The sequence below is a fragment of the Perna viridis genome, chromosome 5, assembly GCF_037379345.1.
Source record: "Perna viridis isolate PV_CMFRI_1.1 ecotype Kerala chromosome 5, ASM3737934v1, whole genome shotgun sequence".
In the NCBI taxonomy this organism is placed as follows: Eukaryota; Metazoa; Mollusca; class Bivalvia; order Mytilida; family Mytilidae; genus Perna; species Perna viridis.
Window position 1 is genome coordinate 19,115,315 of NC_142449.1, and position 12,848 is coordinate 19,128,162.

At 32.6% G+C, this 12,848-nt stretch overlaps 1 protein-coding gene across 5 annotated transcripts in view; it reads right to left on the minus strand.

The window, feature by feature from the left end:
• Positions 1 to 1,144: 1,144 nt before the first annotated feature.
• The window catches only part of LOC148616400 (sodium- and chloride-dependent glycine transporter 1-like), a 45,098-nt gene continuing 33,394 nt past the window's right edge, over positions 1,145 to 12,848 (minus strand). For all 5 annotated transcript variants that reach the window (XM_088583406.1, XM_088583405.1, XM_088583407.1 and 2 more), the window contains 6 exons: positions 12,485 to 12,597; positions 11,634 to 11,765; positions 10,970 to 11,069; positions 10,368 to 10,468; positions 9,443 to 9,610; positions 1,145 to 6,831 (listed from right to left, as the gene is read on the minus strand). In XM_088583406.1, the coding sequence (XP_088439532.1) occupies positions 6,685 to 6,831; positions 9,443 to 9,610; positions 10,368 to 10,468; positions 10,970 to 11,069; positions 11,634 to 11,765; positions 12,485 to 12,597 (761 nt within the window). In that variant the 3' untranslated portion in view covers positions 1,145 to 6,684. The remainder of the gene's footprint in view (positions 6,832 to 9,442; positions 9,611 to 10,367; positions 10,469 to 10,969; positions 11,070 to 11,633; positions 11,766 to 12,484; positions 12,598 to 12,848) is intronic.

Sequence of the window (12,848 nt, forward strand, 5' to 3'; positions counted from 1 at the left end):
TTTTTTTTATGAACAACAGTATTGCCATCACTTGGTGTCCATCATTGTCGTCGTCTCCGTCGTCTGTTGTTGTCGTTAACAATTTTTCAAAACTCTTCTCCTCTGACACTACTGGACCAATTGGAACCAAACTTAGTATGAATGTTTCTTGGGGTATCCTGCATAGAACTGATGTGGGGATTTTTAATCTGTCAAAAAACATGCCCACAGTTACTAAAATAGAACATAGGGGTGAGACAGTAGTTTTTCCATTTATTTCCAAAACCATAAGTTTAGCCAAAATCTGACAAGGTGAAAGTGTTCAGCATCATGAGATCTGTCTGTGGTCAAATTTTCATTTTAATCTGTTAAGCGAAGTTATTGCCTTTTTTCAACGTTTTTTTGCTATTTTTAATGTTATTTCTTTCAAGAATTTTCTTCTCTGACACTACTAGAGCAATTGGAACCAAACTTGGTATGACTGTTCCTTGGGGTATCCTGCATAAAATTGATGTGGGATTTATGATCCATCAAAAAACATGACCACCATTACTAAAAATAGAACATACGAGTCAGACAGTAGTGTTTTGCACATATCTCCAAAACTGTTAGGTTTAGTCAAATTCTGGCGTGGGTAAATGTGTTCAGCAAGATGAGATCTATCTGTAGTCAAATTTTCAATTTTACGTAAGAATCTCCCACATCAGTTTAAGTGGGACATTCTCCCCCTATTATAACTGTTTCAAAGGTTAACAGATGTGACAACAACAGACATTGAAACTTTCTTGTTTTGACTTTGCAGGTGTTTAAGTGTTGTGACTGTTCTTAAAGTTTCCTGGTTGACATATTAATGAATTCAAATTTGGGAGTTGTTGCATCTCATTTTGGTACATGTATATGATACTTAATATTAACATTCTGCAGGCAGGCTCATAAGTGGTAGCTTCACACTTCTGCTGTAACCCTGCAGTATGTAAACTCCAGAGATACAGTCATCATCTTCATATTGTACATCTTCACATCTTTCATACAAAGTTTAGTTAAAAATACTTTGAACAGTTTAGAAGGAGTTTTGCTTGCTTACAATTGCAAGCTCTTAACATTAATAAATACAACTCAGAACCTTTATTTCAGATTTAAAAGATTTGAATGCAAAACAAAAAACTTGAACTTATTTTTTTATTCAGTTTGTGGAAGCAACATATAAAACAAAATACAGAAAATATGTGTGATCATGATACCCTGAGGTTGGTAAATAAAAATACAAACATTGATATCCTTTTTCACAATAATACTCATGAATGTACACCTTAACTTTACATGTAAATATTCAAAACCTTAAATAAATTTTGACATACTCCTAATGGGACTAATACCCCCCTGCAAGTTGAACCCTCTACATTTGAGGACTTACCTGGACACATGATTCATATTGGACACAACTGTTATGGGGGATAAACTATGAGCAACTCGGTGGGTGTTTCTAGAAAAGCAGAGGATGCTTACCCTACCAGTGAACCTGGTCCATGTCCCAGTTTTTAGTGGCGTCCAAGTTGCTTGTTCACTTTTGTTACTTTGTATGTATTATTTTAGTTATTTTTTTACCCTCGCCTTCCATTCCAGCACACTTAAAGAAACCCTTGCTTTCCATCCCAGCATACTTATAATCAAAATACAAAAAAACAGAAACAGATTTACAGACAGACGGACACTATGATCACTACATACACCCTGCAAAGTAGGGGTATAAAAAATATATCATCACTTCCTATAAAAAAAGTAGCAAAAATGCATCAATTTGTCAATCAAACAAAAAAACAACAACAAAATTATAATAAAATACTAAGTCTGAATCTCTGCATTTCCCATGAAATCAATTCATGGATAATAAAAATTTTATTCAATCAAATTACAGGATTTTATCTTAATTTATAGCAAAAAAATATATTAAACTACATTTACAGAGATGGGTACACTACCAAATATATCATAAATAGCTCATATAAAAATAAAAACATATACACATACATAAAAGTACTAATGCATTTGTGGCATTATCAAATGGCCTAATTATAGCATTAACTCGTAAATACTTTTCTTTGAACAAAATATCTGGAAAGTTGGTCCAAGTCCTTTAAAAACTTAAGTGGGAGTTACAAATTACATGAGCCCCGTGCAAGTCCTGGTGTCAACAGAATAGGCCAGCAGCAGCGCTAAGCTTGTCGTAAAAGGCGACTAAACAGTGCTCATATCCCTAGCCAGGGGCTAGGGCGCTCTGCCCACAGAGCAACTGGGTTGTATGCCCAAGGTGGTGGAATGGGGTACCTCTGGCGTGTTACATGCTGGGGTTGTCAGGCTATAATACGGAAAAGCTGACCACAAACCAAAGTGGTGCACCGTGTTGGGAAAGACGCCACGTTCCTCGCATGTTAAAAAACCCTACTGTGGTATTCTCCGCCACTGGAGGCTACATTCCCTGACCTTACCCACCTCTCCCTATTTCCAGTGGCAATCAAAGTTTGTCGACCCCGTTATCCTTGTGTCCCATTCCATTTTTCATTTCATCATCATTTTATCATCTACTTCATGTTCTACGCCTAAATATAGCTGAAATATTGCTGCTCAGGCGTTAAACCCCAACAATAAAACAAATAAACAAACAAATTACATGAAGTGTGTATTAATAATAACATATATTGCTGAAAATCTCTGAGGTACTCATTGAGTTTATTTAGTGAGACATATAAAAACACAATAGGGTTGTAGTTCCTTCAGGGAAGCTGTAATGTTTCTATACAAAATGTATTTCAATAAAATGCTTTGCAGGGCCCAGCTTGATATGACCCAGTATTCACCCTGAATAGTTTCTGCAATTATAAACACAACATTCAATATGCAATTTTTTTTAAATATAATTAACCCAAACTACAGTTACAGGTTTGAACACTAAATCCAAAATATAAAAATCAAAATACAGGGTAAGATAGGACTGGTTCTTCCCCAAAACATGGGAAAATGCTTGCTTTTCATTCCATTTTGAACCTTCATTCCTACACTGTTCAAGTCCTTCCTTTTAAAGTTTAACACTTCATGGTATAATTTAAAGAGATCCATTCACTTTTACTCAAATTATTGTCAGAACATCAAGGAAATGCTTGTTTCTGCCCCTTTTTCTACCCTAATGGCTAAAGAGTTCAGGTCACATTCCGAAAAAAATCAATGGTATGGCATTTTGTGGTACAATTTCAAAGAGATAAATTCACAATTATTCAAGTTATTGTCTAGGTATCATGAAAATTCTTGTTACTGCTTTTGGTTTCTCATTCCCAAATGTTTCATGTCACAACCCCAAAAACCAATTAAAGCCTTCATGCTGTAATGTGGCACCTGTGGTACAATATTGAAAGACACTTATTTTCAAGTTATTGTCCAGAAATGATCTCATTTTACCACAAACGTTTCAAGTTGGTATAAAAATTGAAATCATATTTTGGTCTAAAATAATAGATACATTAAAGAAGTACAAGAAAAACTTTCTCTATACATGTATCAGTCAAATTTCTCTATACAAGTATTAGTAATAATCAGTAAAATCAACCTTTCAACAGAAAGGAAAACAAACCAAATGTTAAAGTTCATCTCAGAAATTGTTTTTCACAGTTATCAAAGAAAATAAATACATCTTAGCAACTCATTTCTTGGAATCACACGACAAAGTCTGCATGATTTTCAAACAAAAATTTTCAAGATTCCAACACAGTCATTAATATTCAGTCAGCCTATAATTATCAAGCTAGTAATAAATTGTGACTAGTCTTTGTATTATTACATTTAAAATTAAAAAAGGTGGAATTATATGCTTCTATTGCACAGAAAAAGAAGCAAGAAAAACAAAGTGGCCATATACTGAAATAACTGGAAAAATATTAACTTAGGAAAATGAATAAGCTAAGTTAAAATTGAAAAAGTCCAAAAGCAATGCTAACAAAATCTAATGAAGTCAATAAAACATAATATTAATTAATAATTTTTGTTTACAAATTACAGATTTTTCAAAACAAAAACTTCTGACTTAATTAGATTTTGGTAAAATTAAACTGTGGAAAAAGATCCATGCACTGTCATTTTGACCTCAAACCAATGAAATGTGGTTTTACAAGTAAGGTTTCAATAAATAAACTCAAGGTACATTTCTTAACTAGAACACAGCTTCACAAAATAAAACTCAACATAAATATTGAGTAGATCTTCACAGCATTAAGTGTCAATAGGCAATAGATGTCCCCACAATCTTCAACATTTTTAAAATTGGGTAAATAGGAACTATTAAATATGCAATGGAGCTTTTACAAATCATAATGCTGAAACTGGTTACCAAATGAGAGAACAATTTCATTAATAGTTACATGTTTCAGCTGATCAAAAGATTTATGAATATACATGAACATATTGATGGCAGTCTAAATAAATGCCTTTGTCATTTAAAGGTAAGGGCAAAAACATTCTGTTACCCCAACTAAAAATTGGACATAAATGGAACTGCCAAGTAACAGAGAAAAAATGTTAAAAACTCAAAAACTACATTTCAGATTTTGCTGAACATTAAACATAACCCATATTTTATGGTACTAAAGAGTAATCAAGGGAACCAAGGTTATAGCGGTAATCAAAAGAATGTAATCCAGGGACAAAGACCAGACATGGAAAACAGACATACACAACAAAGAACATAAAGTAACTAAAATCATACATACAAAGTAACAAAAGTAAATGAGCAACTTTGACTCCACTAAAAACTGGGAGCATGGACCAGGTGCACCGGTAGGGTAAGCGTCCTCTGCTTTTCTAGAAACACCCGCCGACTTGCTCATAAAAAGTCAAGTCCGGGGTAGACAAACAAGGAAAGGATAACTATGACCTGTTGAATAAATCAGTTTTCATGGTGCTGATGAATACACCATAACGATCCACGAGTTCATGATGAAGACCATAAAACTTCTGTAGTGATGACTTCAATCTTGAAGCAACATAACCCTGTTCCAGAAGCCTATTTGTTAGAGTTCTAGCGCGATACAAAAAGTCTGCATAGTTTCGGCAAGCTCTGGCATAACGTATGAGTTGTGATATGAACACTCCATACACAGGAGCCAAAGGGATGTTGCCACAGATGAAAGGAAAGTTGACAATTCTGAATGAAAAGTCATCACGTTTGTCGTAAAGTTTGGTCAATAGTTTTCCTTTATCATCGATTTCTAAGTGTAGGTCAAGATATGAGGCTGACTTCACAGTGTCTGTAGTATCCTTTATCTCAAGTTCTTTTGGGTAGATGGGATGTATCAAATCCTCGAAATTAGGATTGTTTAAAGATAATACGTCATCTATATAGCGGAAACTGAGATTGAAGGATCTAGCCAAACAATATTCTTTCTTTCTGATCAGATCAGCTATAAAGTCAGCCTCATAAGAGTGAAGGAATAGGTCAGCAAGTAAAGGAGCACAATTTGTTCCCATTGGAATGCCAACTGTTTGTTGAAAAACATGTCCACCACACTGGATAAATATGTTGTTGATTAAAAATTCCAGCATTTTGTAAACATCTTCCTCTGTATATTTGGAGGATGATTTGGAATTATTTCTTACGAAGAATGAGGAATCTCTACCAAGAACTAAAAATTTGTGCAAAGTTTCTTAAAATTCATTGATATGTTTTTAAGTTATCATCAAGAAACCATCAGGGGAAGGACAGATAGATGGACAGACACCCAACCATTCAGAGGATATCACATTATACATTACATCTTTGTGTGGTGGGGTACGGAAAGTGTCATACCATACTCTCTTGGTTTTCACACATTTTTTTACTTATCATGAAAATAATGTTCTACATTTGTATTTGATTGTCAAATCACATGTATGATAATTTAAATTGATTTTATTATGCTTTCTGTAAAGATCAACTTAAGTTAATAAAAATGCTTACCGGTAAAATGTAGACTTATTTTTAATAAAATCAATGAAAAATATAAAAAGCAAATAAGACAACAACAAAAATAATTTCTTTTCACAAAATAAAATAAAAACATAAGCAAAACAAAACAAATGAAATACATGTATACCAAACCAAGACAATAATAACAAGCTTAAGCAAAGTTAAGAATTTAATTTTCTAAGTAATGGTGAAAAATGGATTATTTTAAGGAGGTAGTCCTAGGGCAAGGGACATAACTCATGAAATCAGTGATATGTTTGTATTATACACAATTTCACCAAAGCCTCTCAAGCTTTTGTTTGAAGCAGAATAAAATGAATCCAAGTTAATTAGATGCTTACATAGGATTGATGTAAAATGTTGAATACCAATGTTTGAATGAATTTTAAGAGTTATGTCCCTTACCCCAGGTCTACCTCCTTAAGTTATCCTCATATACCATTTATATTTCCCAGAGACAAGATCTTAGGAAGATCAAGAAAATTAAAAAGAAATCAATGTAATAAACAGATATTCAGTTCCAAGTCTACAGGAGGGAGCAATCATTTAGCTATTTATTTGAATGACAAAATCTATACCTTATCGTTGTAAATTATTCTGATTTTGATACCACATTATAAGTGAAATGATTGCTCCCTTGACAATTGAAGCAAGATCTAGCAATAACAATTTATCTACTTATACACATTATAAGATATATGGATTATGTCATATAATCATAACTTGTGTGTTGGAGATCCTAGAAGATTTGTACGTAATGAAAGCAAAGTGGACTTCCTGTAATATAAATGTTGATAGTTCTCTCGTAGATGATTTGGATGGGGCCCCCAATCTTTTGACGGCTCAAGCAATGTTTTTATTCTCTGAAATATCAAATCAAGTTTATAGTAATTAAATCAATAACAATCTAATAAAAAAATTAACATACAGTGAAACCTGTCTAAACCCAACCATGAAATCTGAAAACCTGTCTAAACCCAACCCTGAAATATCAGAAAACATGTCTAAAACTAACCCTGAAATTTAAAAACCTGTTTAAACCCAACCCTGAAAAATCACAAAACCTGTCTAAACCTAAACCTGAAAAATCAGAAAACCTGTCTAAACCCAACCCTGAAAAATCTGAAAACCTGTCTAAACCCAACCCTAAACCCAACCCTGAAAAACCTGAAAATCTGTCTAAACCTAACCCTGAAAAATCAGAAAACATGTCTAAACCCAACCCTGTATAATCTGAAAACCTGTCTAAACCCAATTCTGTATAATCTGAACACCTGTCTAAACCTAACCCTGAAAAATCAGAAATCCTGTCTAAACCCAACCCTGAAAAATCTGAAAATATGTCTAAACCCAACCCTGAAAAATCAGAACCCAGTCATAACCTAATCCTGGAAGAGTAATCAAGGGAACCAAGATTCTAGTGGAAATCAAAAGAATGTTATCCAGGGACAAAGACCAGATCTAACCCTGTATAATCTGAAAACCTGTCTAAACCCAACTGTATAAACTGAAAACCTGTCTAAACCCAATTCTGTATAATCTGAAAACCTGTCTAAACCTAACCGTATAATCTGAAAACCTGTCTAAACCCAACCCTGTATATAATCTGAAAACCTGTCTAAACTCAACCCTGTATATAATCTGAAAACCTGTTTAAACCCAACTCTGTATAATCTGAAAACCTTTCTCAACCCAACCCTGAATAATCTGAACACCTGTCTAAACCTAACCCTGAATAATCTGAACACCTGTATTAACCCAACCCTGAATAATCTGAAAAGCTGCCTAAATCCAACCCTGAAAAATATGAAAAGCTGTCTAAAACCAACCCTGAAAAATCTGAAAACCTGTCTAAAACCAACTCTGAAATTTAAAAACCTGTCTAAAACCAACCCTGAAAATCTGAAAACCTGTCTAAAACCAACTCTGAAATTTAAAAACCTGTCTAAATCAAACCCTAAACAAAATCTGAAAACCAGTCTTAACATAACCCTGAAACAGAAAATCTGTCTAAACCCAACCCTGAAAAATCTGAAAACCTGTCTAAACCAAACCCTGAAATTTAAAAACCTGTCTAAACCAAACCCTAAAAAAATCTGAACACCTGTCTAAACCCAACCCTGAATAATCTGAAAAGCTGCCTAAACCCAATCCTGAATAATCTGAAAAGCTGCCTAAATCCAACCCTGAAAAATCTGAAAAGCTGTCTAAAACCAACCCTGAAAAATCTGAAAACCTGTCTAAACCCAACCCTGAAATTTAAATACCTGTCTAAACCAACCCTAAAAAAATCTGAAAACCTGTCTTAACATAACCCTGAAACAGAAAATCTGTCTAAACCCAACCCTGAAAAATCAGAAAATCAGTCTTAACCTAATCCTGGAAGAGTAATCAAAGGAACCAAGATTCTAGCGGAAATCAAAAGGGTTAAAGACCAGACATTGAAAACAGACAAACACAACAAAGAACACAAAGTAACTAAAACAATACATACAAAGTAACAAAAGTAAATGAGCTGGAAAATCAGAAAGCCTGTCTAAATCCTAATCCTGAAAAATCTAAAAACCTGTCTAAGCACAACCCGAAAAATCTGAAAAACCATATACCGGTAAACCCAACCCCGAAAAATCTGAAAACCTGTCTAAGGCAAACATTTAAAAAATCTCCATATAAAAGTTTTAATGCATGTTGAACCTTGGTGAATACCTGTCTAAACTGAACTTAATGTTAAGTCAACAAGGGGTTTATTTTAGACAGGAAATAAAATGGTTTGCTACCCATTACAAAGTAAATATTTGTTTCTTTTTTTACTTTGAAAATAAATTGTATTTATGATTTTAATAAGGAATTAAGGAAGACTATAGAACAAGACCAATACATGTCTTGACCAGTGTCACCTTTATATATATTTTAGTCAGTAACTTCAATATGTATATCAACACTACGCAAATTAAAAAAAAACTGCAGTGTAATGTGCACATGTTCTATATGTATATAATCACTATGCTAAGTTTGAATAATATTGGTTCAATACCTTTTGAGTTAAAGATTACACAATATAAGTTCCCCTAAGCATGACGGACAGATGCATGGGCTAATAAACGGACTAACTTAGTGGAGTGGCTACCAGACCTGCTGTCATTGTTGGTGACGCAGGTGAGAACAGATAATATCTCTACAATATCTGTTCCGACAGGATATTAACATTCAAACAACAAGAAATCTGTAAGCCAATGCCAACTAGTGATGTTCTCGCACAACTAAGTAGTCAAACATGTTGATGCTTCAGTCTGATATCAAATCCCATGATATGGCACACTTACATTGTATGTAAAACTTGTGTCAAAATATAAAGTGACTGAGATAAATAATTACACATTAAAATTATACTTACAAAAGTGTGAAGGACAGATGGACGAGGGTAATCTTCTTCAAAGTGGGAGAATAATTATTTTCAAAGTTTACATTACTTACTTCAATAAATGATCCTTGGGTATTAACTAACTGTATAACCATTAGGACAGGTAGTGGAATTAATGGAATAACAGCCAATAAGAGCCCTAATGCCCTGGCAAAAGCTGGATACTCATACCCTTCATATGTTGGTGGCTTATATTGGATTAATGTCATAATAAAAGCTATCTAAAATAGAACAAAATATTTGAACATAAAAAGTTAATGTAGATTACACCTAATATTTCTGGTAGATCTTCCTAGTGTTTCTTAAAAATGACCTTGAATGAAAATACTTAAGAATTATAATATAAAAAACATAGGTCATCATACTTGAATTTGAGATAATTGAGTGTTAGGGCTGTTCTAGTAAAACATATGATGGTCGGTTGTTAATTGAAAATATATATGCTTGTATGATTTTGCAAGATGACAGAAAATAATTTAATAGGCTTTATCTACTTTAAACAGACAAAAAAATGTAAAACTTTAAAGTGTTCATTTAAACAAATGAATAAAAATGCAAAAGTTGCTGTTCAAGTCATTGGGAGAAACTGGGTTGTGTTTATTTTAAAGACTTATTATAAGTGTCTCTGGTAAAACATAGTAATATGATTAATGCCTTCAATTAAATCTCATCGAAAGATCTTTTTCCTTAAAATGAAGTTGACTTATAAGCAGTATTCATGCTGTGCTGATGCCATGTTTCAATCGTGCGACAAACAAAAATTTTCATTATTTCCACTTGTGCATGTAAGTCAGGCCACATTAAAAAAGAACGTATTTAAGAAGCACCAATTTGCCATCTCATCTTTACCATATTTTCAAGCATTGCTAGCATATTACTCTTTATAAGAATCCCCTTTTTGGGCAATACACTTTTCAATGGTTATTTCACCAAAATTAACTATTGCTTCCTAGGCACTGTACCAGCCTCTAAACTTACCAGCATGATAGAAGGAGTTATAATGCACCAACAAAGTCTGAAGATTAATGGAGCACCTCTACCATGCATTAACTGGATATCTCTACTAAACCTATCTGCACCTACATTCAGAAATTCAAACTTTTTGTAATATGATAGTATACAATATTTATGTTTTCTAACAAAAAAGTGGACAATGTTGTTACCCTTTAAACAACTAAAAATATATACCCGCACTGTTTAAAATTTGAGTGATATACATATAAATATCAGAGTACCCTGAGATTGCCAAAACAAAACATTATGCAAAAAATAAATACAGTATACTGTTTAATTTTATCTTGTTTGTAACAAGATATTGTCAAACAGTTGAGAGGTTTTTTTTAACAATTTTAACTTTTATAATGAAGACAAATGAAGCTGACAACATTGAGTTCTACATGTTGAAGACTATAATGTTCTATTTTGTTTTATCCTGATCCTAACTCAGTGGCTTACATTGTTGTCTCATGGGTATTTTCCTCAAATCTTGGTTTCATCAATTAAACTTGAAACAGAAGATTTTAAATTCAGAAAACAAGAGTACCAGTATAATAGGAAACTGAATGAGAACTTCTACTAACCATAAATCCATCCTATAATAATACATTCCAAAAATGATGTTAACATTACACATAAGGAAGCTGCATACCAATCAACAATCTGGTACAGGTACATACCACCCTATAATGAAGAGCATAGCAATACCAGTAAGAGTTTGAGACAGGAAACTATTTATTTTTCTATAGATCATTGATGAAGAGGTCTGTTGTATACTGTTTCAATTAAAAAACAATTGAAAAAAGTCAACCTCATGAACAGTACTTACGCAAAGAAACAGTAAAGCAGGTAATTTTTGCACAGTGCTAATTTTGCCATATTTCAGCAGTGTGTCAAAATTACCAAAATAAATTTGGTAAAATATTCGATCTGGGCTTAAGTTCTAAGTGTACCACTTATATCTGCCAAAATAAGAAATGGCAAAATAATTCACCACATGGCAAAGTGATAATTACAGGGGTGATTTTAAGAGGTATACAAACGAAGTGGAAATTGGCAAAATTGGAAGTTAATATACAGTACAAAAAGAATCGTAACAGTAAAATCCAGATTATAAATAGCGGAATTCTGCTAAAAAGTGGAAAAAAATCATCCCTGTAATTAGACATTAGGTAAAAAAGACAGAATCCCATTAATAAATGCATGCAATATCATCTGAATTGGAGTCTGTATTCTACACTTCCTTACATTTGTTGTGAAAGGTAGTCCTAACAAGAAGAGAAGACATGATATACAGGCAGTCAGTAACATCCTTCTCTTTCCTAACTTATGTGGGAAGGCATCTACTAATCCACTACACACAGTCTCAAATGTACCAAACTGAAATAGATGAACAAAACTCGCACATAAATGAATAAGACTTGCTAACAAACCAAATTAAATTCTTCTGATTTGTCTTTTTCTGTTCTAAAAATGTGAAAATTTTTTTAGTAAACTAAAAACAATATTTTGTTAACACATTAAAAATATCACATTTTACTGTAAACTTTTTTAAACTTGATAAAACACACAAAACCTCTGTTATATTAAAAGCAACCAAACACAAAAAAGTAACAAGAATACCTTAGATTTGTTCTCAATTATTAAAAAATATCTTAAAATAACATAGGAGCTCAATGAATCTTCAAATATTATGGCACAAAACAGAAATTTCATTCCTGTACATTACAGGTTTAAACACTCAGAAAGTAGGCTTATTCATCAGATGCATATTAAAATGGTAACTGTGGTTTGATATAACGAAAAAGTGGAAAAAGTTCTAAGAAATGGAATAGGAATTTTAGTTTTTTTATACCAAGAAATGGAGTTCAGTGAACTCAAATTTTCTTTTTTAAAAATGAAAGAATGTTAGTTAAGTGTTCTTTATACAAATTTACAAGATATTCTATAAACCAAAATATTGAAAACTCCCTACAGAATCCATGTGAAATGTTGTAAAAAATTGCTTTTTTAAGGCTCAATTATGGTGAGATCAAGTTTTGTGAAAATCTGTACCAATATTAACTGTTACTAAGTTCTTGGCAATATAGGTTAATTACCTGACTGTCTATTCCAAGGAAGAGTAACATCAGAAAAAAGATTACAGCCCAGACTTGTGGCATTGGTAGTTTATTTATAGCTTCTGGATAGGCTACTAATCCTAGTCCTGGACCTAGATTATAAGAAAACATGTCATATTACATTGAATACAGGGAAATATTCTTGAAATTATCTTCATTTCATTTCAGAATAATTTTTCTATGTTTATGTTTTTTTTGTACATGTTTATACATTATATTAAACAAATCTGTTTTCTGAAACACTAAACATTTTTCCATTACCTTTTGACCTATCAACTTCAGTTTACATTAGACCTTTTTAAGTCATTTTGTCATCAGATTCTTTTTAAAAAAAATATTATTT